The following is a 25,379-nucleotide window of genomic DNA, read 5'->3' on the forward strand; positions in this document are numbered from 1 at the left end:
GTAAATAATTCTTTTTGACAGAACCTAAATATATTTTTTTTAAAAAAACATGTTTTCTATCTAAATTTAAAGCCCCGATTCATTATTTCCATCAGTGAGTGAGACCTGAAGAAGCTGAAACAGCCTCAGGGAGACTTTTCACTTCTATGTATAGTCGACTTGACCCGCCAACAGCAGGGAGGACCGAAGTGACAGAAACCCGCTGACGTGTGAGGAAACACAGCCTCACTATTGGTCCGTCTTTGATCCCATTCACATGTTGCCAGGGAGAGGCGCCCTCCACCCAAATCACACACGACACACTCCCTCCTGTGGCATTTTACTAATGCACGCATGAATGTGTGGAGTCCAGCTGCCAACGGACACAAGAAAGCGAGACAGTATTTTCTTTTGTTTTTTTTTTTATAAAAATTGTGACACACAAATATGTTACACAAGGTGTAACACAGGCTCATGCAGGTGGCATAAGTCTGTAACCATAACTGTACAAACAGAATACTTAGTTATTTACAGTGTCATCATATGTGCATTTTAAGCTATCAGTACATTTTATGTGAAACTGCTGATTGAGCTGCATGAATATTTTCACCGCGACACTCTCGTGAAATACATTTTAAAACAAATTCAATCAGTTTAATTTAGCTTTATTGATATGTACGGAAGTTCCAATTCACAATAAGAGACATCGCAAGGAGCTTTGGATTGTGAGATAAAGACCCTAAAATATAAAGAGCAGAAACTCCAACAATCAGACAGTCCCCTACGAGCAACACTTGCTGATGGGGGAGAGGAAGAGACCTCCAGCAGAACCAGACTCAGGCAGGGGCCGATATCTCTGTGGGCGGCTGGGGGCTGTGGGGAAAGAGAACAGAGAAAAAAAAAAGACCACAAAGAGGATAAAAGACAGGAGTCACAGATGAACCTTTGGGAAGTGAAAAAGGAGGTCATCCGAGGTCACCTGATCCACACCTTAATGAAGCTATTATTAGGAATTCCAAGTTATAGGCCCTCAAAATACATGGGGTGGGTGAAAATTCGGCAAATTTTGAGTCCTTATAACTTCTTAAGTAGAGAGGAATCTGCATCAAACACACTGAGGGTCAGTTAAAAACTACAAACCTTAAATCGTTATTATTGAAAATAAGAAATATCCCATTATACTGACATTTAGGGCTGGGCAGAAAAAACAGTCATGCTGAGCAACAGTGAGATTTTGGATTTAGATCGTGACACTTGGAGCGGGTTTAATGATCCAAGTGTCATCGAGGGCAGCTACAGAATCCATCCAGAGTCTTTGAGGCTGTGTGGGTGAGTGGGTGGAAGGGTGGGTAAGTGGGTGGGCCAGGGTGACAGAGGTGTAAGAGCTCATAACTCACACACACGGTGGGCCAATCAGCAGGGTCTGCGGGGGCAGAAAGCCGGTAAGTTACACTTGGAAACTAACAAACACATAATAACAGAGAGAACAGACGGACAGAAGACAGACAGATAGGAAGGGAAAGCTCTGGTTCTTCTTCTACAGCCGAACCTGAGACCAGCTGACGGACCTCCTGAGGTAATGTGCTCTGCTGTGACTGGATCTGTGAGCCTGACTGTGCTGGAGGTGTCCTCGTTTCAGGTCACAGAGTTAAGAAGGAAGTTGGAGGCTGACAGAAAGTGTAGTATAAGATGCAGGATAGGAAGAGTGGTGTCAGTCATTTCCAGAGTCTAACATGTAGATCTTGCATGTCCTGAACGTCTGATCGTCTCTTAAATGAAGTTCATCTATAGGTAAAAACAGACACGCCTCTTTATTCCCATTTTATGAAGCCTTTGGATATCCACTCACGCAGGCTCTGTGTGAGGACTTCCAGGACAAGTGCTACCTCTGTGAGTGGGAAGAGTGTCTGTTTTGATCCCCCAGTATTCGCTGTCAACATGGCGAGTGCTGAGGAAGAGAGACTTTGACAGCTGGACAGCCTCAGTGGAAGGCATGCAGCCGCCTCTCTGTGTGCTATTTATATTCACCTTGCTGGGCTCACGCCCCCCCACCACCACGGCAAATGCCACCACATTAAAGTGCTTGTCAGCTACAAATCAGTTGTTTCTAGTATGGCTGAAGTAATCAGGGTTCTTGTGTTGCGGGAGGAATTTAAGTACCTAAAAGTAGGGCGTAAAAGATCAGTTATGTGCCTAATATTACAAATCTGCATTTTAACTTATGTAAATATGTAAATATGACAGAATGTGGGTTAATAGCCTAAACCGAAGGATTAGAATATGAATATCCTGAATTAAGGATATGAGAATGAAATGCTTTTCCTACTTATCTGCATAAAAACGTAGGATAGCCAGTACACATGGAAATAATCAAGAGGCAAAACACATACATGTATTTCTTCCTGAAAATTATTTTTAGTTGAAATAAAAATAGAAAGAGGGATTTGTAATCGCAGCATATCAGTGGCACCTTTAAACGTCTAATTTCAGATATTTGTGAATGATTGAACAAAATTTCTGTTCCTATTATAAGACAAATCTTAGCTTCAGATGATGATTCATTTGTTTTTAAACACACTGCAAAAGACTTCATCCACGCACCAGGGACCGAGGGTATCTGAGCAGCCCCTAAATCATCGATTCTATAGTGACATCCAGTGGCTGAACCTCTCACCTGTACAGGTGTCGTCCATATACAGCACATAAAAATGGCTGACAAGTCACTATTTTGCTCCTGTACAAAAGGAAAGCAGGTATAGGAAAGTCATTTGATCCATCCATCTTCAGTGCTTATCCTCCAGCTCTGCTGAGGGGCCACAGAGACGTTTCCACTGTGCCCTGAATCTGTTTTTAACGTGCCTAAAACACCTAACCTACGAAGTGTTCTGGAGACATCCCATCCCAGATGCCTCAACCACTCCAGCTGACTTTTTTTTTGTTATTGTTGTTGCTTCCTCACCCTGTCCCTGGATGGCTGTGGTATTCCCATTAATCCCATCCATCCATTCGCTTCCGCTTATCCTGTTCAGGGTCGCGGGGGGGCTGGAGCCTATCCCAGCTGACATAGGGCGAGAGGCAGGGTACACCCTGAACAGGTTGCCAGCCTGTTGCAGGGCCAACGCAGAGAGACAAACAACCTTTCACACTCACATTCACACTCTCATTCACACCTATGGGCAATTTAGAGTAGCCAATTAACCTAACCCCAGTAAGTGCATGTCTTTGGACTGTGGGAGGAAACCGGAGTACCCGGAGGAAACCCACACAAGCATGCAAACTCCACACAGAGAGAGGGAGAGGCCTGGGCCAAGGTGGAATCGAAGCCAGACCTTTCAGTTGTTATTCTAACTGTGCTAACCACTGCGCCACCATGCTGCCCCCCCAGCTCATATCGTCCATTAATCCCATTGTACAGAAATTGGCTGCAGCTGGCAGCAGGGGGTGTCTGCAACATAATCCTCAGTGAATGGAGCTAAATGGCTACAATCAGCATTTCCACCTGGTGGTGCACATTTTAGTTTAGATTTCTCAGATACCAATAATGTGTCCAAACTGAAAGAAAACGTCCTTTCATGTTCCTTACAGTGAGGCTGATACTTCCCATGACATGCCAGCATTTAGCCAAACCACGGATTCCTTAAGGAGTGTTTTTAAAGCTCGTGGCTTCCTTGTACTCTGGTGATTCTTTCATTTAATTTGTACCATCACCAGGAAAAAAATGAATGTGCACATATTCTTAGTTTGTGTCTTCATTTTCTCTTTTATAGGGCAAATACACTTCTTTAAAGTACAAAAAGAACAGTGTCCATGTGCCAGGTTATCCACATCAGAACACCATTTTAGATGGTAAGTACGCTGACACGCCTGCATGAATCTGCTGATGAGTGTCTCTTCTTTTAAACAGATTTTTCCTTCTCCTCCAGTTCTAGATGCTCGCTGACGGAGACATGGCCATTCCTCGGATGTTCAACTCCAGCACACCGTTCATCATCGTGACCGGTGGATCTGAGGTCTCATTTCTTGGCAAAGTGGATGACAGCCATGGATGCGAGGAGGAGAAGGACTCACTGGTCCAAGCCATCGCCCCCCACCTGAGCCGGGTGATGCAGCACGGCACAGCCAAGCACGTGGCCACAGGGGGGCGTGAGGTTTCTGAGGAGAATCCGTGTGTCTCCATAGTGGCACAGGCTGAGAGTAAGACTGAGATCCGAGCATGGATTCAGGGACATTTGAAAGGTTATGAAAGCAAGCTTTCATCCCTCTGATGGTGCACATCCTGCACAGGTCACCAGTCTACTATTGGGCTACACAAGACTTAATCGGACCTAAATTACATGAACGTGTCACTAAATTTGATGTCAGCACAATTTAAATGAAAATGCTTTGATCTTACTTTTAGGCAGCAATGATTGAAAACGTGCTGACCATTCTTAAAGGGTTTGGATTCTCTGTGACCATGATTAACTGTCCAACAGCACTATTCAGATTTACATAACAGCTGCTAATGCAACCACTACCTGTTCTCTACCAAACAGGTGTATTTAAGAAATGCTGCATTAGCTGCTATTATGCATAATGTCATAAAAGCAGCTAAAAGCTTGCAGCGTTTTCATTTTAGGAATGACATCTACCTTTAAAGAAAAAGAACTTTATGAGGAAGCGGGAATCTTTGAGTTCCACTTCCTAGCTTTCCAATTGGGATCTAAAAAGGATCTGTGGAGATTGTTTCAGTAGCCCAAAAACAGACTGTGCTCATGGGAATCGATTGGTTTAACAAGCATTGTTATTCACCTATGACTACTTTGTGGACAATAATCAGAGTAGAGAGTTTTTACAGCAGATGGCTCATTGATAAAGTTCATGAACTTTCATCTACAAGAAGACTTCTTTAATTCCTCATGTCCCTCTGTCTCAGGAGAAGACTTCCAGGAGTTCAGCCCTACCAACACTCAGTGCCCCTACTCTCAGTCCCACCTCCTTCAAAAGCACAGGTAAACACATTTACAACACACGTTACTTGTGCATGGGCTGTAATGCACTCCATGGCCAAAACTATATGACACAGACATTATACGGCTTACATGTAGCTCACACTGATGAGGGTTCATAGACCTGGGCCTGTGTGTGGGGCAGGGCTGCATTTAAAAACTTCACAGTACCCAAACCATCGTGAAAGCATGTGGACATACCCTTAGCCATATATCATAACAACAAAGACAGAGTGAGCAGGGTTTGAATAAGTTAGGCTTTTGGTAACTCATGGTGACTAAAACATGCTGCAAAAATACATCCATCCTCCTGACTGTGACCCAGAAATCAGCCAGCACAGCATGCTGAAGGATGTCTCAATTCCTGAAATGCATATGATGTCAGAGGAAAAGTGAGAGAGGAGGATCTACCATCAAGGCACACAGCTGGATGGAGGGAGGAGGGCTCTTTAATCAACTCATACATATGTTGTTTCACTTATTTAGGTATGATTTTTAAAAAGTGACCCTAAATAGAAAACATGTCCTGAGCGCTGTTACACCTGAGATCATAAAATAGAGGTATAGTTGGGCTAGAACATAACAACTTCATATTTAATTTACATCAACTTTCTGGTGGGAGGGACTAAGACGAGGAGAGAGGAATCAAGGATGTATGCACTGAGAGAAGGGGGTATATAGGATGCAGGACTAAACGATCAGGAAAGCTGAGGGAACACAGGGAAGTCAGAGCATAGGAGACATGCAAGGAAAAGCAATTACTAAAATAAAACAGGAAGTGGAAACACAATAAAGAATATCAATAAAATCAAAGCAAGAACCCAAACACCACAAATACATCACAACAACCTGGGACCACCCAGTTCTATCCATTATAAGGGAGCATGAACACTGTGGCCTGCGTCAAGCTTTCTGTGTGACAAACCAAAGTGTCGTACTTCTTCTCGTTTGCAGGACTCTCAGTAAGGAAGCTGCCTTTGTGAGCAACTCAGAGGACGAGAACTTTTACAACGTTGCCAAACTCCCGTGCTTCCACCAGAGGAAACAGCGCTGGAAAACCAGAACCAGACAGAGGTGTGAGGAGGGGGAGGAGCCTCCTATTATCAGGGGTCTGTGGGTGCAGGAGATTGATTGGCTGAAATCAACAGACAGAGAGACGACTTCATCAGCTGACATCATACCTCCTCCTCCTCAGTTCACTGACTCGGCCTCAGAGCCCTGCAGAGACTCCTGCAGCTGTGCAGAAGTGTGTGACTGTGCGAGGAGATCAGAGGAGGTGTCAGTGTCAGAGGACCAATCAGTACATAGATCAATAGATATAGATGATACATCCAGCACTGACCACAGAGGAGGTTCGGACTCTGACGATGACTCTGTTTACACTCATGAAAGTGATTCAGACTCATCTTACTGTGTCGACACCGGCACGCGAGCCATCGCGCCGACCTTTGACCTAATGTGTGTGCCTGGATTTAATTCTTCCTCCCATGCACGGCGGGATTCTGACTCTGCGGGAAGTGTGCAAAGCCTGCTGGGAAATTCAGACTGTACTTGGGGCCTAAGCACTGAGAATACATCCCAGTGTTCCTTTGGGTTTGATGACATGACTGACGCAGTTTCAGAGAAGCTGAGAGACAAAGTGACGCACATACCAAAGCTGTTTGTTTCAGCTTTCTACAGAGATTTGATCAAACACGTCCTGAACAACTGGAAGACCACGAAACCCGCCAACGAAGGCTTCATATTTCATCATGTAATACATTTACATCCAGTTTATCCACATTGTTTTTGTCTGTGAACAGTCTCAGTGTGGCCGGCTTATTTTGTTACTTTAGTAACAAATGATGCCAGAACCTGAGCAGGCGGTAACGTTGGAGGCTTCTCAACTGCAGCCCAGTTGAGAAGCCTCCAATTTCTTTTATAACTGACACCAAACATCTCATCACCTCACGCAACATCTGCTGTCTGATTGAGCTTTTTCCTCCCTTTGTTTCTGTAAGCATCTCCAGCCCAGCAGTTGTCAGTACAGGGAGGGAGAGGAGTACTTAGTCCTTCATCACATCCAGAACGGCTCATATGGAGATGTGTTTTGCATTCGTGACAGAAGCACTGGCTTCAAATGTGCTGCCAAGAGGGTAAGCCAAGAAACATTGAGTCAGTCATTAAAATCCAGATGTGCTTCACCCGAGAGGTTTGAAGCTCCTGGGCCGTGACATGCTGAGCTCATTTAAACTGTTTTCTGTGATTCAGCTCATTGTTGTCCATTCCCCTCAGATCCCACTGAGTCATTTCAGCAGCGAGGAGGTGAGCACATGGAGTGCTCTGAACTCCCCTCGAGTCGTGGAGCTCTTCGGGGCTGTAAGGGAGGGGCTAAACGTTGTTCTCTTCATGGACCTGAAGTCAGGTAAACTGAGTAAAATGCACTGTAAAAGCAATCTGAGCACTCTGAAGGAGTAATCACACTCTCCCAAATCCCATCAGGTTGTTTGGCCCAGCTTCTAAAGGAGATGACCTGCCTACCTGAAGATCTGGCCCTGCATTACCTTCATCAAGCACTGGGGGCGCTGGAACACCTGCACCACAGAAGGGTGCTTCACTTGGATGTCAAAGGTGCGTTCTTGTGTTTCTGCTCATTTTTGCACCCAACCTGAGAGATTCTGCAACCTGTGGCGATTTCAGCTATTCGTGCCTCTTCATGCCTGTGCAGCACACTTCATTTTTAGAAGCAGGTGGATAAATAGAGGTGCAAAGCTCAATAAAAATAAATGGAGCATCATAAATAAGGTACGCATTTGTAATTACATGTAGGTAATTATTACCCAGCTTTGAATTTCAGTGTGTTTCTGCGAGTTATTTTGGTTTTATAGCCCATGAATTGAACTCTTTTCAGACACAGTGGAGCGTTTAACAAACAGAGATTCAGATTAGTTGGTGGAGCTAAAAGAAGATGAATATTGGATTCACAGTTTTCAGCTGGAAACAAACATGACTCTAAATCGAAGGTCGTGTTGTTCTGTGAATTGACACTGCCTTATTAAAGTTACATATGTCAGTGCTATTTTTACTTTCCTGCCCACAAATGGTGAAAAATCCAGGTGTCAGCAGCAGTGCTGCCTATCGAGAATTCACAGCCACATTCTATAGTGTTTCAGACTGTCCCCCGAGTTTGCTGTGAGACCCCACAGCACCTCTGTCTGCAGGGATTTCATATAATCAGCAGAACTTACAGGGAAGGGAGCCCAGTAAAGCCTCAAGCTGGTGGTTCTGCTGTCAGCTAGCATTCCCTGTGATCGTACTTAATCCTAAACTGATACCTCACCCCTAAACCCTCAGTAATCCCTGCTCATAGGATTGAGCAGGAGGGGGCTTGCTCACATCAGGCCCCTCCATTGTGCTCTGAGTTCATTTCTAAAAGCTTCACTCATCATAGATCCATCAAATCTCATCATATCAGATGGGGAAAAACTTTATGTGCTTTATTTTTGGAGATGGTACCTTAATCTACCTTGAGACAGCTGTTCAGGCTTTAGCCCCCTGTGCACCCGTCACTCTGACTGCCTCTGACAGCCTCTGACAGCCTCCTGCTTCTCAGTCAACTGTTTCATAATGAGCACCGAATGAAAACAAGCTGTCCCACTGAATCCTGTGTGTTGATCTTATTCCAGTTGACAATGTGCTGCTGTCTGCAGACTGCATAGACACATTCCTTTGTGACTTTGGTCTCTCAGAGACTTTAGATGACAGCGGATGGAGCACCAAGACATTCAGGGGTAAGTTGATCCTCAAACGTCTGCAATAAACTGGAGCACAATTAGCAAACAATTAGCAAACGATACATAAATGAATATAAATCCCAAGAAACTGTCAAGTAAATGAGCACAAACCTTCAGCAAACAGTTCATTTCCCTCCTGGTCACTCATCTTCATCAGCACCTACATTATGATAACAAATAGAAAAACTGCATTAACTTTATCGTCATTGAAGTGGTTTGAGAGCAGCTAAAGATCTGCACCTCTGCGTCAGCTGTTTTTCATCTCTATCATTTTGACAGCAGAGCTCGTTCCGAGTTTGGAAGTAACAGACCAATGAACCACTAGAATTTTGCCCAGTTTGTGCCTCACAGGAAGTCATATTCTTTGTCAAATAATTCCATTAACAATCCACCAGAAGGCTCCTACAGCTCAAACACAATTAAGAGGTCCAGTTTAGTAACACCAGTTAGCTGAGATGAAGCCCACTGACAGCTAATGTTTCATGGATGACTTAAACCCCCCCCCCCCCCCCCCCCCCCCCCCACACACACACACACACACACACACACACACACACAGAGATGTTAAGGAGAAACTATCCTCTGAAGCCAAAATCACTTTTTGCATCAGGCTGTAAACATGTTTATTTCTGCGGTACAGGTGGACTTTATTAGAGTCTATGAGGAGTCTCAAGTGGCCGTTAGAGGAACTGCTGGCTTTATTTTTCAGCCCTTGAGTTTTTTACTTAATTAGTTCCACTGTTTGCGCTTGGCTGAGCCTGATTAAAACGATTACACAGAAAAATCTAATTAAATGTGACAAATTGATTCTTCTTGAACTTTACTGTGAAGATTTAAAACTGATTATTTGGAGACATCCTGACTGTTAGGCTCTAGTGTGGGCCAAACTCCATCAGTGCTCTATCCTGAAGCTTCCACGGTTCATGAATGATTTTATTTCAGCAGGTGGGTTTGTTGTAATGGTCTTTTTCACAACGCACTTTAAGACACCTCCGATTTCTGCTCATCCAGACCAAAAACAGCAGTCAGATTGTTAGAGTTTGAGCTATTTCTAGTTATCTCCTAGACTTCAAAAAACATTCCTGCACTGCACTCATAAATCATCGTGCCATCTGTCGTTTCTATTATTTTAATTTGCATTTTTATGTTCTATTTTATTCCTATTTATTGCTATTCTTTTCTTATGTTAATGCTGTGTATGTAAAGCACTTTGAATTGCCTTTTCATAAGAAGTGTGCACTGAATAAATTTGTCTTTCAGCATCATCTTTTAGCCTCGCAAACATTCATGTCTTTGGGAGATATCGTGCAACGTCCTTAGCCTAGCATGCGAATATGCAAACATTTGCCTCAGTCTTCCGAGTATTCAGTTATTAACCAAAGTGTTGGACATATTTTCACCTCTACAGCCACATGGCAGGCAAACTGCCACTCACATGTAAAACTGGTTAGCTTTGAACAAACTGACACAGTCCATGGAAACAAACATTAGCATTTATTACCGTATGTCTTTGGATAAGTAGTAGGAATTGGATTGTTATTCTTTAAATGGGATAAAAAAAAAAAATTTAGAGATAAAAAAAATTCATTTAGTGTTTGTCAATGTAGGAGCTGCATTCCCTGGCACAGAGACCCACATGGCCCCAGAAGTGGCGCGAGGGGATCAACCCTGCAACAAGGCGGATGTGTGGAGCAGCTGTTGTATGCTACTGCACATGCTCAATGGATGCCAGCCATGGATACGTTACTATTCCCATCCACTGTGTCTCCAGGTGAGGATCTCTTCTTTGCTGTTGTTGTCAGATACTGGATGGGACAAACTGACACTTATATATTTCATCTGTTAGATTGTCAACGAGCCTCCGCCTCTGTGGGAGGTGCCATCCAACTGCAACAACTTCACAGCCAAAGTGTTCAGGCCGGACTCCAGAAGGACCCCGAAAGAAGAGCATCAGCAAATGAGCTGAGGAGGAAAACCACCAAGGCCCTCAGAGCAGGTCGATGCACATCATAAATTCATCTCATAATCATCCCAGTGTATACAGTGCTTTTACTGAGCACTTATTCAAACAAAGGTTACACAGTGCTTTGCATCATTAAAAAAAAAAAAAATGTGAGCAAAATTAAAGAGTTGTAAATAAAATCTGTTTTAAATGAGAGCAGTGAAATCATGGCCCACAAAGAGAAACAAGTTTCTTTAAAGAGTGTACTGTACCAGCATTCACAGCCCTTAGTGAAAGCCTCAAGCTGCTTTAATTTGTAAGGTAAAGACCCTATAATAATACAGAGAAAACCCAACAGTGAAAATGGCCCCCTTGGCGACAGTGGGAAGGAAAAAACTCCCTTTTGACAGGAAGAACCCACCGGCAGATCCAGGCTCAGGGAGGGGCAGTCATCTGCTGTTAGGGCTGAGGGGAGAGAGACATGCCCTCTAGGGCATAAATAAAATAGCACTGAGCCCTAAGGCACTCCAAATCCACTTTGTTGCCAAAGAAAGGTCTTAACTGTCTCTGAATGCCAAGTATTTCACACATATTGTGACCTTGCAAATGAATATTTTCTCCACAGTTGGAGGTCTGAGTTCTTGGTCCATGAAAACTGCCTGTGAAAAACTGTATTGTGGCCAGAACCAGAATGAAGACACTCCCTGCTCTTTGTCCCATCAGATCCAGAATAAACCATCACATACTGTCTCAGCACCTTCTATGTACTGGGTGAGCCCTTGGAGAACTACAGCAGTAGATGAGGACAGCAATGACTGGTCAGAAGGTGTCTCAGAGCTGGAGACATGTTGCTTAACTGGGGAGTGGGACTCTGAGCCAAAATCACTGAGAGATGATTACATCACCGATGAAAAAGACTGGGAGAGCGGGTCTGATTCAGAGGTAGATATATACATGGGAGAGGAGGAATGTATTCAGGAGAAGTGGCTGAAAACTGAGAGGGACTATGAAGGGGATTGGGAAGAGGAAGGTGATGAAGAGGAGGAGGAAGAGTGGGACTCTTCTGAGTCCACGGAGTATCTTCATGCTCTCCGAGGCCTTTTCCCTTTGCTGCAAAACAGTCAGCAGACAAATGACAGTTTGTGGGGATCAGAAGCAGAACTGGAGTACCTCAGAGATGGTGAGTCACAAAAACCCAGCAGCGGTATTACTTCAATAATCATATTATTTCAAATTTTACTCAGATGAGATTACAGAACTTGTTTTCTTTGTGCCAAAGAAATACTTTAAATGCACACATATTATCCTCTTTCTTATATTCTGTCACATACATTTGTATGCAGTTACACAGCCAAAGCTTGAAATAATGAAGTCAGTTTATGAACAAGTAATCCACGTGAGCTAAAAGCTCAGGCTCCAGGCTGCTCTAAATACTCCGTTTCAGGGAGTCACAGAGACAGGATATCTTTAATATAATCATCTGAGGTACACAGCTCCATGAGCCCCACCCACGTGCTCTCCAAACCTTTTGTATATGGGTGCAGCTAGTCAGAACGAAGCTGGCTTAAAGGGACTGGAGCTAACATGGCTTGCATCACACAGCGGAGCCCAAAAGAAGAGAGGTTTCCTTCCAAAGCCAGCTAGAGTTTTCAAAGCTTGGCCCCAGAGTTTGCTAATAACAGAAACTGTTAACATGTTGTCCCCTACTAGATGTAGCTAAAGGTGCCACAATCGAGACCCCGTCCCCTGAACCTCGAGATGACCCACCATCCTGTTTCAGCTGCTCAGACACATCGCCGATAGATACCTCAGACAAGGTGTGTATCCATACACTGTGTGTGAAAGATGGATGCAGCCACAGTGTCGTCACTCGCTGGTTTGTAATTTCCTGTTTTTGAAACTTTGAACTGAGTGATTTCGCCATCTGCATCTTAGTGTTTAGAAACTAGACATAGTGAGAGTCTGACTGTCAAACTGAGAAACAGGCTCACACAGCATTGACCTGTCAGTCACAAGCTAGACTCACCCTGAAGTGCAACCTGCCCCGCAGGCCACTCTGCAACCCACTTTACTTACAGTACTTCTTCACTGGCTTGTATTTTGAGACCAGAAAGCTGTATGCATCTTTTACATACAGTAAATGTTGTGTGCATCATGTCTGCTGATGACAAAAATGTGCATTGTGTCTCCAAAAAAAAAAAAAAAAAAAAAAAAAAAAAAAAAAAAAAAAAAAGAACAAAAGTAAATTTGTTCTTTGCATTTTTTTTTAGGACTCTGATCACTCATCTGACGACCTCAGTTCTGGTGTCTTTTCCTCCTGCAACAGTCAAACAGATGCATGCTTGGAGTGGTCAGTTTCAGCCAGCCAGCCATCCTCACAGTGCTTTGAGGGTAAGACGGCAGGAAGACGTCACTGTGCTGATCGATCACCGCTTGCTTTCAGAATTTTTCTAACGCTCTGACACTTGCAGGCATTGATATCTGGATAGAGGACGTCCAGGGCAAGTGTTTGAGGATACGTGAACGCAGGCGGATCAAAGTGGGCCATGTTGCCATAGGAATTAGTGATCAGGTATGAGAGGGTTTTAAGATGTCCAGAAACTGTTCAGATGTGGTGGTGCATCAGGCTGAGGTTTCTGTTCTATTTCCTCAAAGTGTATTTTTGTTTGCTTTTTTTCCCTTTATTTCCAGAACAGAAAGTGAAACATCTTGAAGTATACTTATAGAACAAAACTGGGGAAGTTTAGATTTAAATCTGTCTCTGTTTAATCAAAGAATAAGTCAACTAAATGACTCTTACCAGTTCAGCAGTAACTTTTTGATACACTGTGCTGCAGAAGAATTTCAGTTGGTGTTAAGGTTTGATACCCAGTCAGAAGCCAAATGAATAATTCCATCTGTCACTCAGATCTCAGGGAAAACCTTCACTTTGGAGACTCTGGACAGGAAGACGGTGTCCTTTGAACAAGAGATCAGAGAGTCTGGTCTGTGGCTCCACTGTGTGCCTGCTCCTGACAGATGCCAGCGCTGGAGGTGGAGGGTCAGAGACGGCAAGCTCGAACTTCGAGAATGAGACGGACAATTTCTGCCACTGTTTTCCGTTCTTGTTTTGGTTGTTCACACTCATTCTGATTTCTTTACATAAAGTTCAACGAGACTAATGTAAAGGAACATTTTGACAGAAGAAGTGGCTTAAACACAGGTAAAGAAAGACTAACCAAGCACTTTATTAGGAACACCGTATTGAGTTCAGGTAGAACCTTCCTCAGCTTACCTCCTGTTTGATCACATCCCAGAGGTGTTCTTCTGGATTCAGACCTTCAGGTTAGGGCGACCACTGAACTCACTCTCTTGTTTATATAATCACCTTTAAAATGACCTTGTTAAACTGGACGCTGCATTTGGCCAGTATAGGCAGCGGTGTTCAAACCATGATTGTTGGTAATACGGCGGCAGACAGAGACCTAGACAACATTCCCCGTCCTATCACGCTGCCAGCAGCAGCTTCCTGGGAAGGCTGGCTCATGGATTCATGCTGCTGATTCTGACCTACCATTTACAGGTAGATAGATCAGTCCTTGCTATGTTTATGCTACCTGAGCTATATTTATGGATCTCACCATTCTGTGTTTAGGGTTACATGTTTTTTTTTTTTTTTTTTTAGATGTTTTTGAATCCAGTGGATTACATTATGATCAGGAGCAGTCTGAGACTGCTTACCACCACAGCTCTGCCAGGGCAGGATCAATTTGTGAGTTTGTTCTTGAGAACTCCCGAGACCATTTCTCCCAATATTTTCTCATTTCTCAATTTGATATGCATTTGAGTAGATGTAACATAAAATATCCAATCTCACAATGATAAAGAATCCTTCCAAAATTTCCTGGCTCCAGATACGGATTGACCTGGAAAAATAACCGCTTCAAATTTGTGCAAAGTCCCACAACTGGTAAAGAGGACAAACAAACAAACAAACTGATCACATGTCAAAGTTATCTGACCAAAGCCTGATACTTGATTTACAGTTAAATCAATGCCATAAGCTGTGCAGTAGCCTGAAGTGCACCTTCACAGAAATAATAACAATATACTGTATTGATGAGCACAGCAGTAATACGTAATAGGGCTTTACTGTATCTAGCTTGCTCATTATGCTAACACAGTAGACACAGTGGACATATGTCGTTTCCCTCGTTTTCATAACTCCTTCAGTTTTTAACTCGCATCTCTTTTCCTCATTGTGTATAAGTCAAGCTCCACCAGGATGAGCTCTGTTTCACTTCTGATGACAGAGCCATGAGAATAAATGCAAACAAGGCCGTCACTGTAAATGAAGCTTTAGGTGGAGTTTCTGCTGCACTGGTATCGCATGATTGCAGGAATACGCAGGTGTCCCTAATAAAGTGCTCCTTGAGTATATGAAAAAAATCTTAAAATGTCTATATTCAGGTTAAACTGTTTCTGTATATTTTTAGTGTGTATTGCTCCAGTTTTTTTTTTTTTTCCTTTCTGCACCTTTAGGGAAAATAAATCAGTTTTCAGTATCTCTGTTTACTTTCTGATGTGGAAGAGAGAGTTTGTGTCTCTTATTTTATTTTAGAGTTTAAATGGCATGAAGCAGCTTAAAATAATGTTTTCCACATACAGCACAAGACTGAAGATCTTAGTACTTGAATGTAACTGACATTTTATATCCTAATAAAAAAAAAGACTCCAGGGCAAAGAAGCTGCTGTCTTCTACTCATTTTGAAACTGTATTCTACATGTGGCCATGAAGGGTGTACAAAAATATTTCACTCTAGGCGTTAAATATTAGGAGCTATTACCTTTTGTATTTGAAATGCTTCAGCTGGACTAAGATGAGAGAGATTCATGTCAGAGAGGTTTCAGGAAACTGGGGCGCATTCAAAATAACAGAATAAAAAAATAACAGAACGTAATTATACACACTTTTTTTGCCCAATAATTTATTATTATTACTTAAAAAAAAATGTTTTTCTAAAGTTGTTGCTGCTGTAAGGCCAGGTTTAAAAAGTGAAGCTGATGTGGACATGCTTTAAATCTGCATTCTTTCTAAAGACCAGAAGGGGGCGACTCATTAGTTTCTCCTTCCTTTATCTGTGACCTCAGTAAACACATCAATTTGCCTCCTTGGCTAATGACTTCTTAATCATAAGTTGGCAGCCAGTGGACCTGCAGTGTCCACTTTTCAAAATACTAAGATGCAATGGCAAAAACACTCATCTGGAGCCAACAGCACTTCACAAATCAACGGGTGATGTCACGGTGGCTGTGTCCATCATTTATATAGAGTCTATAGCAATGCCCTGTGGTTCAGATAAGCTCGGTGTTTGAGGAACAAGCTTCTAGATGTCCTTTAACCATTTCTGTTTCTTAATGGCCCAGTGTAGCCATTTAGGATGTTTTGGCAGTCTTTTGTTTGTTCTGTGTGCTTTTTGTGTCTCTTTGTGGTCATTTGTATCATTCCATTGTTATTGTCATTATTTGTCTCTGTTGCGGCCATCCTGTGTTTCCCTGCAGTCATTTTTTCATCAGCAGTAATAACTCGGGAGGCCCCGCTGGCCGCTCCTCAGTGTCTGAAACTTGAATAAACTTGTGTACGGCTCACTTCCTCGACATTTTGTGCACTGTGCGCACAGGGCTCTGCCGACGTGCTGATTGGATCGCGCGGTTGCCTGGGCGGGTTCGCAGTTACACCATACGTGCTACGATTGGACACGGCGTGATAGTGGGAAGTGTCCGTACGCCGGTGTCTCCCTGGTTGCGCAAGACGCCATTTTGAAGTGATAGTGAGCGATAACGGAAAGATCGAGAAGCTGTCGTTTTAAAGGTAATAACCCACATAAAACCGCTTCTTTTTCGCCCGTAATACCATTTATTTTGCGGCGGTTGTCGCGCGGTGCGAGCGACTCGCTTTAATTTCCGATGAGCGTGACGTCACGGGGTTCTTTCTTAACTGTGACGCGGCATTTAGCTAACGCCTGCTAGCTTAGTGAGCTCCCGTATATCAGCTCATTTAACGGTCACACCGAGTGACCCGGGCTTCAGCTTCACCGGCAAGTCATTGTTCGGTATGTTAATAACGTGTTTTATCACCGGTGGTAATCTTTAGACCGTTGACGAACTGTGTTGCCCGCTAATTGTTAGCTAGCATATGTTAGCAAAACTAGCCATCTAGCTGAAGCATCCGCCCTTAGTGAAGCTAACAGTATCCTGTTTCGAGTGCTTGTTAGCAGCTAAAGACACCAGACACTCCGACTTTTCACAAACTAGTAACCGCGCGTCCACATGACAGGGTATTTAAGCATTTAACACGCAATGATATGAACTTAAACATTACCTTAGCTTTCAACTATAAGATCCCTGCGGCAAATGCAGTTTTTTAGCTTTAACAGGCCTCCCTTATCGGCTCATCAGTTAGCTGTTCGGTTTATCCACGGATGAACAGCGTAGCCGCAGGATTTAAAACTTGATTTTTCTGTTGCTAAATAAATGACACGTCAAAAGTTTTACAACCCTGTAGTGGAGGAGTTAATGGCTGATGTGGATGGCAAGTGGTGGCTGGTAACTTAGAGCCATAAATAAGAACTTCAGTCATTAGCTTGAGTAAACAATTAACCTGTCCTCTTTCATATGTCACACAATGCGCCTCGTTTATTCGACCACATATACAGCTGTCATTGACCTATTCTAATGTGGTTGTGGTATTATGAACTGACTAACAATAAAAAACTGATAACCTTGTTCAGATGTCAGCTGTTTTCTCCATGATACAGTTTTCCTGTGTCCACTTCCTCTCACCATACTGCACTGAAACTGAGCAGCACCACTTTAACCCTGTCTCTCTCTGCTTTCACAGCTTCGTCACCATGGGGAATGTATTCGCGAGCTTATTCAAAGGCCTGTTTGGGAAGAAAGAGATGAGGATTCTAATGGTGGGGCTCGATGCGGCTGGAAAAACAACTATCCTATATAAACTCAAGCTCGGAGAGATAGTCACCACCATTCCCACCATTGGTATGGACATAACTGTCTCAGTCCACTGTAGTTACCCTAAAGAAGCTGCATTTTTAGACTGTTTTGAGAAGAGGTTGTTGTTACTTATTTCCCACTCAAATTATAGGGGACAAATAAAGTCCCGGGCATTAAAAAAAACTGACCTGTTTTAAGGTTTTTATCCTCCACTTACAGTATACATGCCTAAGTTCTGGTACATTTCTGTTTTTTAGTGATTATGTTAACTCTGAAGACCATGTTTGGATTTCTTTTAGAAATTGTTTGTGTGGCAATCAGATCTTGCATTCTTTCAAATATCTGTTAATATTTCTTTCTTGATTAGTAGGGATGCACTGGGTTATGAAATTTATCGCCAAGACTAATATTAAGTTTGTTTTTTGCTTTCTTTTTATTGTTTACTTACTGCTTTGTCCCAGGGGAAGTGATTCAGTCTTAAAGTAACCGATCTACTTTAAAGTCTTATAGCTTTTTTTTTTTTTTTTCCAAAAATCTTTTTTATTTTAACCAGAAGCGATGTGATGCATCCAAAAATATTGGCACTCACTCAGTGAATGCCATTATCAGTCAACAGGGCCAATACTGGCCAATAAGCCAATAAAAAATGTGCAATAAAATGAGTCAATGATGACTTTTTCTTGATTAAAATACAGTCTCAGGAAATGTTGACTTGGGGAAATAAGCAAGTGAGATTAGAAACAAGACATTTGAAGCACTTTTTATTGTATTGGTTATTTTAAACAGTGAAAAAAGAAATCGTAAAAATCTTTACCTGCATGTAGTGTTTGATATTGAGCTGTCCAAAGCCTTTTCTGTCAGTGAGTGACTCATATGTGTTTCTGTTCTTTTGGCAGGTTTTAATGTTGAAACTGTAGAATACAAGAACATCAGCTTCACAGTTTGGGATGTGGGCGGTCAGGACAAAATCAGGCCGCTGTGGCGCCACTACTTCCAGAACACTCAAGGTGAGGCGAGGGGGACTGTGGCATTACCTTAGCTGGCACTTGTCAGTGAGCATTTCTGCCCGTAGGTGGCCTCGTTGGTGCATAAAGGATGATCTTAAAGCAACCAGTGACTCACACACCATTGTTCCACTCTCAAAGGGCGTATTGTGTGACTCCTCTGCCGTTTCCTGCGTGTATTGACCGATGCTGCCGTGTGTCAGTAATGATCCAGGCTGTAGACAAACCAACAGTTGAACATTTTATGGTAGTTTTATCTTCAGAAATTAATTGTGATTGAAGCCAACTTAGTAGCTTTACTGCCACTAGTGATCCTGTGGTTTCCTTGCATGCATCAGATGAACGACTGTCACCTTCCACATACTGAGCACTCGAGTGTGAAATTGAATGTGTGAATCATTTCAGTGATGATCTAAAATGCAGTGTCAACAAACGGCACATCTGACTACAGAATTTCTTTGGTTTTTCTTCTACAACATACAATGAAATTTGTGCTTGGGCTAGAGTGCTGAGTATTAATCATTTTATGATTAAGGTGACAGAAAATCTTCCGGTCGTTTTTCCAAGCCAAAAAGATGAAGATTCTGAGCTACATAATGTCTGCAGACCATCTGAGTCTGGCCCCTGATGTCCTCAAAGGCCCATCCTCGACTCCACAAAAAAAAAAAAAAAAAGTAAAAGAAGGAAGTGTTATGTTCAGGGATGTTGAGGTGAATGACTGTAATGTACTGATACTGCTGTTTCACTTAAGTTTAAGAGACAGCACTCCACTTGTGTGGAAACCATTTTTTGTGATGAACTACAATACCTTCACTCTAATGGTAAATGTATACAAAATAGAAGTTGATGGCTTAAGAGTTAATTGTTTTGTTGACAATCTAACAGGAAGTTCTTGACTTTTGAAACAAGGACCCATTTTTGTGTGTTATGTGTAGTTCAGCACTATGTGCATCATATGCTTAAAGTGTGATCCCATTGTCTCCCGTTCATTCTGGACTATATCTCGAGCCCCCATGAAAGAGGAAGTCCAGAGAGTGATCGGTCTGTTATATTAGTTCTCTGGCAGAGCTAATGAATGTTGACTTCCTGAAATTACTGCAATACAAAAACATTTCTTAACTGAGTTGATACATGGCTCATCAGAGCTGTTAAAACCATAATATTAATCTGGTTGACAATAAGTTGCATTCCCGTAAGTCCAATAAAGGCTTCTTAACAAGTGTTGCGTTGAACCAGCGTCTGCCAAGCTGCCACATTTATAAGAGGTCTCTGTAACCAAACATGAGTAAAAATAGAGAACGAAGCCAAAGCATCCTCGTGTCTAGCGTCTCAGTCCTGTTGACTTTATTTGACCACAGTTTGCAGTTTAGTAAACCCCACGCTTTCTTTTTAAATACATATTATTCATAAATAAGTAAAAAGCTTTTACAGACATACGCAGAAACTGGGTGGTGTACAAGTGTGAAATTCCTCCAAGTTACCTCTTTGCTGTTAGCTTCCTGTGTGCTGCATACAATGTAGAACTGACCAGGTCGTTGTCTCGGAAATCTGATCCAGCGTTTGCAGACGAGCTTGAACCAATATCTGATCCGAATATCAGATCAGTGTATCCCTAAAAATGCAGAAATTTCTGTCAGTTAAATTAACAAACAGTCAAGCTGTGCCAGGAAAAACCTGCAGGCAGTCCTGTCCTTGATGGTGGCCCATCAGCTGAAAGCCTGCCTAAATGACAAACTGACCAAATTAACATCATCACCATATCCTGAAGAAATTCCTTTTGTTTTTGCTCCTTTCACATCTCAGCACAGAGTCTGTAATGTAACAGACGGGTCAGTGGTTCTGCATGCAGATGGTGGGCTTAGCTTCACAAACAAATACGATCTCACTTACAGGCTGGGGCTGAGCATTTTATTACTTCGCCCCCTGTTATATGGATATAAAAACATCCTGTTTGCACACTTAGTGTGCTGCAGGGATGATGAAACATTTCCCCAAACATGCTGGCATGTAGATCAGGAAGTGTGCTTCAGCCATGGGAAATGTAAGGAACAAACTCATCTCCATTTTCTTGGCCTTGTCTACATTTTTGTTTTAACATCAAAGTAGAAAAACACAAGGCAGAAAACTGCTGTTCTTTTATCCATCAGCATGCAGCTTTTTAACATGGTCATTAAATACAGCTGCAAAATACAGCTTTCGCATAATTTATGACACTTGAAAATGATTTGGCAGCTTTAAGTCATAAATTAATCTGCGCTGAACTTGTCAAATACCTTGACTGATGTGTTTATCAGCTTCTGTATTTAATACTTCTACACTTTGGGGATTATTAAATGGCCAACTTGGATCCTGTTCAGATTGAATTATTATTGGAACAAAGTCAGAGCTTTTTATCTGAGACAGGAGAGCATATTTTGTAACCAGAATATAAATGAAGATGTGTCATCACTTTTTATGCTGTATTTTTGTATGCAGGGCTCATCTTCGTGGTGGACAGCAACGACAGAGAGAGAGTGAACGAGGCGAGGGAGGAACTGTCCAGAATGCTCGCTGAGGACGAACTCAGAGACGCCGTGCTGCTCGTTTTTGCAAATAAACAGGTGAGCTCGTGTTTCAGCTCCCCACAGAGATGCACTCGCATCCATAAAAATGAACTTGAGAATTATTTTTCTGCTCAATTGGTTTGAATAATAAAATGCTCAGATATCAAGATGAACCTGAACTCAAACACAAGGTAATATAAAAGAAACGGGTGTTAGGAGGGTGAAATATAAACTTTATTTAAAATGACCCAAAAGAAAAGAAATGACACCAGTCTTTTATACTTTGTTGACTTGTGTCCTTATTGTGTATTTCAATTTTTCAACCCAAAGAAATAAGAAATTTGATTCAAAGTAGCAATGCATGTCAGTCACACATACATGTGCCGCGTTGCAGTGTGGGCGACGCAGGTTCGAGTCCCGGCCTGTCGGCAATTTGCCCGCATGTCTTCTCCCGTATCTTTCCCCCATTTCCTGTCTCTCCTCTACTGCAAATAAAGCCGCTGTGGCCAAAAAATTAGGTAGGGGGGAAACCCTCTTCCAACCATGTCATTACTAATGTGCTAATCAGTAGACCCAACCACAGATATTAGATGTCACAGCAGAGAAAAACAAACAGCATATTGTCTCCTCTGCCTATGAGAACAGGTTCTGTGTTTGAGTGCATGTTTGCCTGAGGACAGGTTCTCTGCAGGTTCTTTGTCGGTTGATGCGGATTCAGATTTTATCTAGTGGTCTGCATGCCATTGAGTTCACATCTGTTCGGTTAGCAAGAGCTTCTGAGCACGAGGAGCTTGCAGAATCTTGGTGGATGCTGGTCCGTCTTTGCAGACTTTCTTGTGTGCAGTTTGTGAGAATCAATAAAATTATTGATAAGGGGACCCATTAAATACAAAAACTGCAAAGTTTCATAAAGGTGTGAGCATGCCCAGTCTCTCAAAAATGAAATTGATTTGTATTAAAAACAGTGTTAACATAAGCTAGTACATTAATAATTCAGTATAGTAAATGATACAATACAAAATAAAATATTAATGCTAAAAATATAAAGCATTAATTAGTATTACTCCTAAGGATAATTCAGTAATGAATAATAAGCAGACTAATTGCAACAGAGCCTTTGCACTTTTGGTGTTCAGGCCCTTATGATGGTAAAGATAATTCCCATGAGCCCTCACTGCTCAAGCTAACACGCAGAGCTCCCACTGTGTGAGGAGCCAAATCTATGAAAGTGGATGCTTGTTGGCAACCAGCATTGTAAATTATAAGTTATTAGCCAGTTAGCATTCATGGGATAATCCTTTCTGGTTCTTAGAATGATCAAAGAAAATGTCTTTCATATGACCTGAAAACAAATGACTGAGACCATAAACTCATCAGCGAAGTGTTTACTGGGGGCTGCATGTTCTACCATATACTTCTATAGGCTGTTGCCCCCTAGTGGCCATTGAAAGAATGTAAGTTTAAGGCACTTCCACATTGTTCTCACTGTTCAGACCTGTAACTGTACTGTTGATGAAAACATGGGATTTGTGGTTCAGATGTTTAAAAATGGTCAGAACTGCATCATAACTCACTTCTTGCCCTCCAGGATCTCCCTAACGCCATGAACGCTGCAGAGATCACAGACAAGCTGGGCCTGCACGCCCTTCGCCAGCGCAGCTGGTACATCCAGGCCACCTGTGCCACCAGCGGAGACGGCTTGTACGAGGGCCTCGACTGGCTCTCCAACCAGCTGAAGAACCAGAAATGATCCATTCCAGCAGTTTTGAAAATTTTTTTGTTTGTTTGTTGTTTATTTTTTTTTTCTGTTTTGACACAGCGGCAGCACCGGATCCAGGCCCCCTTCTGCGCCCCTCTAACTCCTCTGCTCCGGCTCTTTCTTTCAACAACTTCCTCCTGCTTTCTCCTCTTCCTCGTCAGTACTATTGGGGCTCTAGCCTGTGCTGCTTGTGTGTGCGTGTGGGTTTGTGTGCCTGTGTGTGTGTGTGGGTGTGTGGGTGTGAAGGCGTCTCTGTGTATGCTGGCTGGGATTGGGAGTAACCCTGGCGTGCCTTTTACACACCTCCTGTGGAATCAGCAGTCTGGTTTTCAAGCCCCTCTCTCTCCATCCACCAAACTCAGCCTCTGCCCCGCTCGGCCTGCCCCCTCCTCCCCACCTAATCTCAGTCTTGCACGGCTCCCCCACCTTGTTCCCGTTCTCTCCCCTGCCCTTACTCTCCAGAGGAAGCATGGTTTTCATACGGCAAAGAAAGAGCAAGGGTGCAACCCCACTCCTCCCTGTAGAATATATCTATATCGACTAGAAATGCCCACCTTCAGTGCTTAGATGTTCATTTTAACCTGATTTTTGAAACCGCAAACCCACCAAGAGATTCAGTAAATTGCATCTTAACCTGTATCAGGTCGAAGCAAATGGGGGACCCCCCCCCCCCCCCAGAAAAAAAAAAAAAAGAAGAAGAAAATAGAAATTCCCATCCTCGGTCATTCTGGTGTCATCTGAAAATCATGCTGTTGGTTTTATTAATATTATTATTATTATATTGGAATATAACAGATTATTCTTAGCGATGGTTCTCCAGTGAACACTACCTTTCTCCCCTCCCACCACTAAGCGAGAGCGTGAAGCACAAAAGAAGAAATGTTTTAAATTCAAATCTCCGAGAATATGCAGTTCTTATCTTCGGGTTGCCGGCGTTTAAATCTTGGGATTAAATTCGGATTTTCATTTTTTTGAGATGACCTTCAGTGTTTCCATGTCAGATACAAGGTGTTGGACATTTTGCACACTTCAGACTGAGGCAGGTGTCCTGATACATTCACAGGCTTCACATGTTATTCCTTTAAAGAAATGTTACATGTTTTTTTTTTTGTTTTTTTTTTAGGTAACTAGTTTTAGCATTTCTATTTGTACTTTGACTGCTGAACCAAATGCATTTGAGCAGTATGACAAATCCTGTATATGGAAGTAGAAAGTGTATCCTCGAGGGCCTCAGACGAGTTTTTCTCTTCTCACCAACGGTTGGCACTTTTATTTTGAAACTCTGAAAGCATCCAGCTGTGTGTGATCGCTTTTTTTTTTTCTTCCTGGTCGGGATGAAGGATTGGCACCAAAAAAAGATAAAAAAATACATTTTAAAAAAACAAAACAATGAAGGCTCTCTTTAACTGTGAACGGTCCAGACATGAAGTTCAGCTGTCTGGGCGTTCGCAGGCTGAAAAGACCAACGCAGCAAGTACTCTGTCGGAGGCTCGTCGGTGAGTTGGAAGGACTTGGTGGTAGACCTGTTGAGGGGAATGGGTGTGCAGTTAGCTGGTCGTCCTCAGTGTTGAACCATGGGGGTTAGAGCTGGCACTTCTGTCAAGAATGATTGTAAATCTGTAAGTTCCCCTATAAACTGTTTCTGTGGGGATTTCCTGAACACATTAATAAACATGATTTGATCCAACACCTGTTGGAGAGGGTCTTTATTTTCTCTCATATGTTACAGTGGTGGATGCTCGGGTTAAACACGTTTGCTATAAAGAGGGCAGTGTGTGTGCATTACTGTGAAAGTTCAGGGTTCAGTCAGCTTTTTGGTTTTCCTCCACGTGGCTCCATAGTGTTGCAGTTTACACATTCAGCAAACAAGCCAAGCATCCCTGGTTTGATCCCGGGAAGAGACGCGTTCTTTGAGGTTGTTTCAGGAAGGGCATCAAGCCAAATCAAATACCTGGAGCTACCTCCTGTGGTGAATCAGGGAGCAGCCCAAAAATAGCTTTTTGCACTAACACAAGCTCCACCCATCTGCTGTTCAAACCTCTTGTTTATGAGGGGCAGCCAATCAAAAGAAAGCTGGTGTAAACTGGCAGGGGCTGCCACCTGAGAGGCACTATAAGGTCCAATATGAGACAACATGTGGATTATGCTGGACTCTGGGTCATGAAGAGTCCAAGAATGAAAATATGGAACTGGGCATTTGACTGACAGTTCATTCTTCCATGCAGTCTGTTCTCCAGAGTACAACTTCACCTAAATATTTATGTCAGGAGGATACAAAGGAGACATCCCAGTATAGTTTAGTATAATATTTCAACAGTAACTTACAGAAATGCTCAACAGTCTGTCAAGAAATACAAGTTCTGTCTGGGAACAGTAGAAGAAGAAGAAGAGATTTAAT

General features: G+C 42.6%; 2 protein-coding genes across 3 annotated transcripts; both read left to right on the plus strand.

Moving 5' to 3' along the window:
- The first annotated feature begins 6,985 nt into the window (after positions 1 to 6,985).
- On the plus strand, positions 6,986 to 13,755 carry map3k14b (mitogen-activated protein kinase kinase kinase 14b). Its single transcript, XM_030755846.1, is given in 12 exon segments — positions 6,986 to 7,102; positions 7,242 to 7,371; positions 7,449 to 7,577; positions 8,633 to 8,737; positions 10,348 to 10,511; positions 10,587 to 10,656; positions 10,659 to 10,736; positions 11,308 to 11,862; positions 12,393 to 12,499; positions 12,953 to 13,073; positions 13,154 to 13,254; positions 13,591 to 13,755. Coding segments are annotated over 11 exon segments (1,611 nt in total). The 5' UTR covers positions 6,986 to 7,102; positions 7,242 to 7,355.
- A 2,642-nt stretch (positions 13,756 to 16,397) lies between these two features.
- On the plus strand, positions 16,398 to 24,668 carry LOC115797893 (ADP-ribosylation factor 1). 2 transcript variants are annotated; one of them, XM_030754438.1, is made up of 5 exons: positions 16,398 to 16,533; positions 17,563 to 17,720; positions 18,572 to 18,682; positions 21,155 to 21,279; positions 22,811 to 24,668. In XM_030754438.1, exons 2-5 carry the CDS (start codon positions 17,573 to 17,575, stop codon positions 22,970 to 22,972), a joined length of 546 nt encoding a protein of 181 aa, XP_030610298.1. In that variant the 5' UTR covers positions 16,398 to 16,533; positions 17,563 to 17,572; the 3' UTR covers positions 22,973 to 24,668. The 2 variants fall into 2 exon arrangements, with proteins under 2 accessions (XP_030610298.1, XP_030610299.1); XM_030754439.1 differs by lacking the exon at positions 16,398 to 16,533 and adding an exon at positions 16,627 to 16,774.
- Positions 24,669 to 25,379: the final 711 nt, after the last annotated feature.

This window comes from Archocentrus centrarchus, chromosome 19 (assembly GCF_007364275.1).
Source record: "Archocentrus centrarchus isolate MPI-CPG fArcCen1 chromosome 19, fArcCen1, whole genome shotgun sequence".
Classification (NCBI taxonomy): Eukaryota; Metazoa; Chordata; class Actinopteri; order Cichliformes; family Cichlidae; genus Archocentrus; species Archocentrus centrarchus.

What these genes read in the sequence shown, in the direction of transcription:
- LOC115797893 (XM_030754438.1), top strand. Translation starts at nt 17,573, where the DNA reads ATGGGGAATGTATTCGCGAGCTTATTCAAAGGCCTGTTTGGGAAGAAA. An exon ending in CTACTTCCAGAACACTCAAG is followed by an intron (nt 18,683 to 21,154) that starts GTGAGGCGAGGG and finishes TTTTGTATGCAG; the next exon opens with GGCTCATCTTCGTGGTGGAC. An exon ending in TCGTTTTTGCAAATAAACAG is followed by an intron (nt 21,280 to 22,810) that starts GTGAGCTCGTGT and finishes CTTGCCCTCCAG; the next exon opens with GATCTCCCTAACGCCATGAA.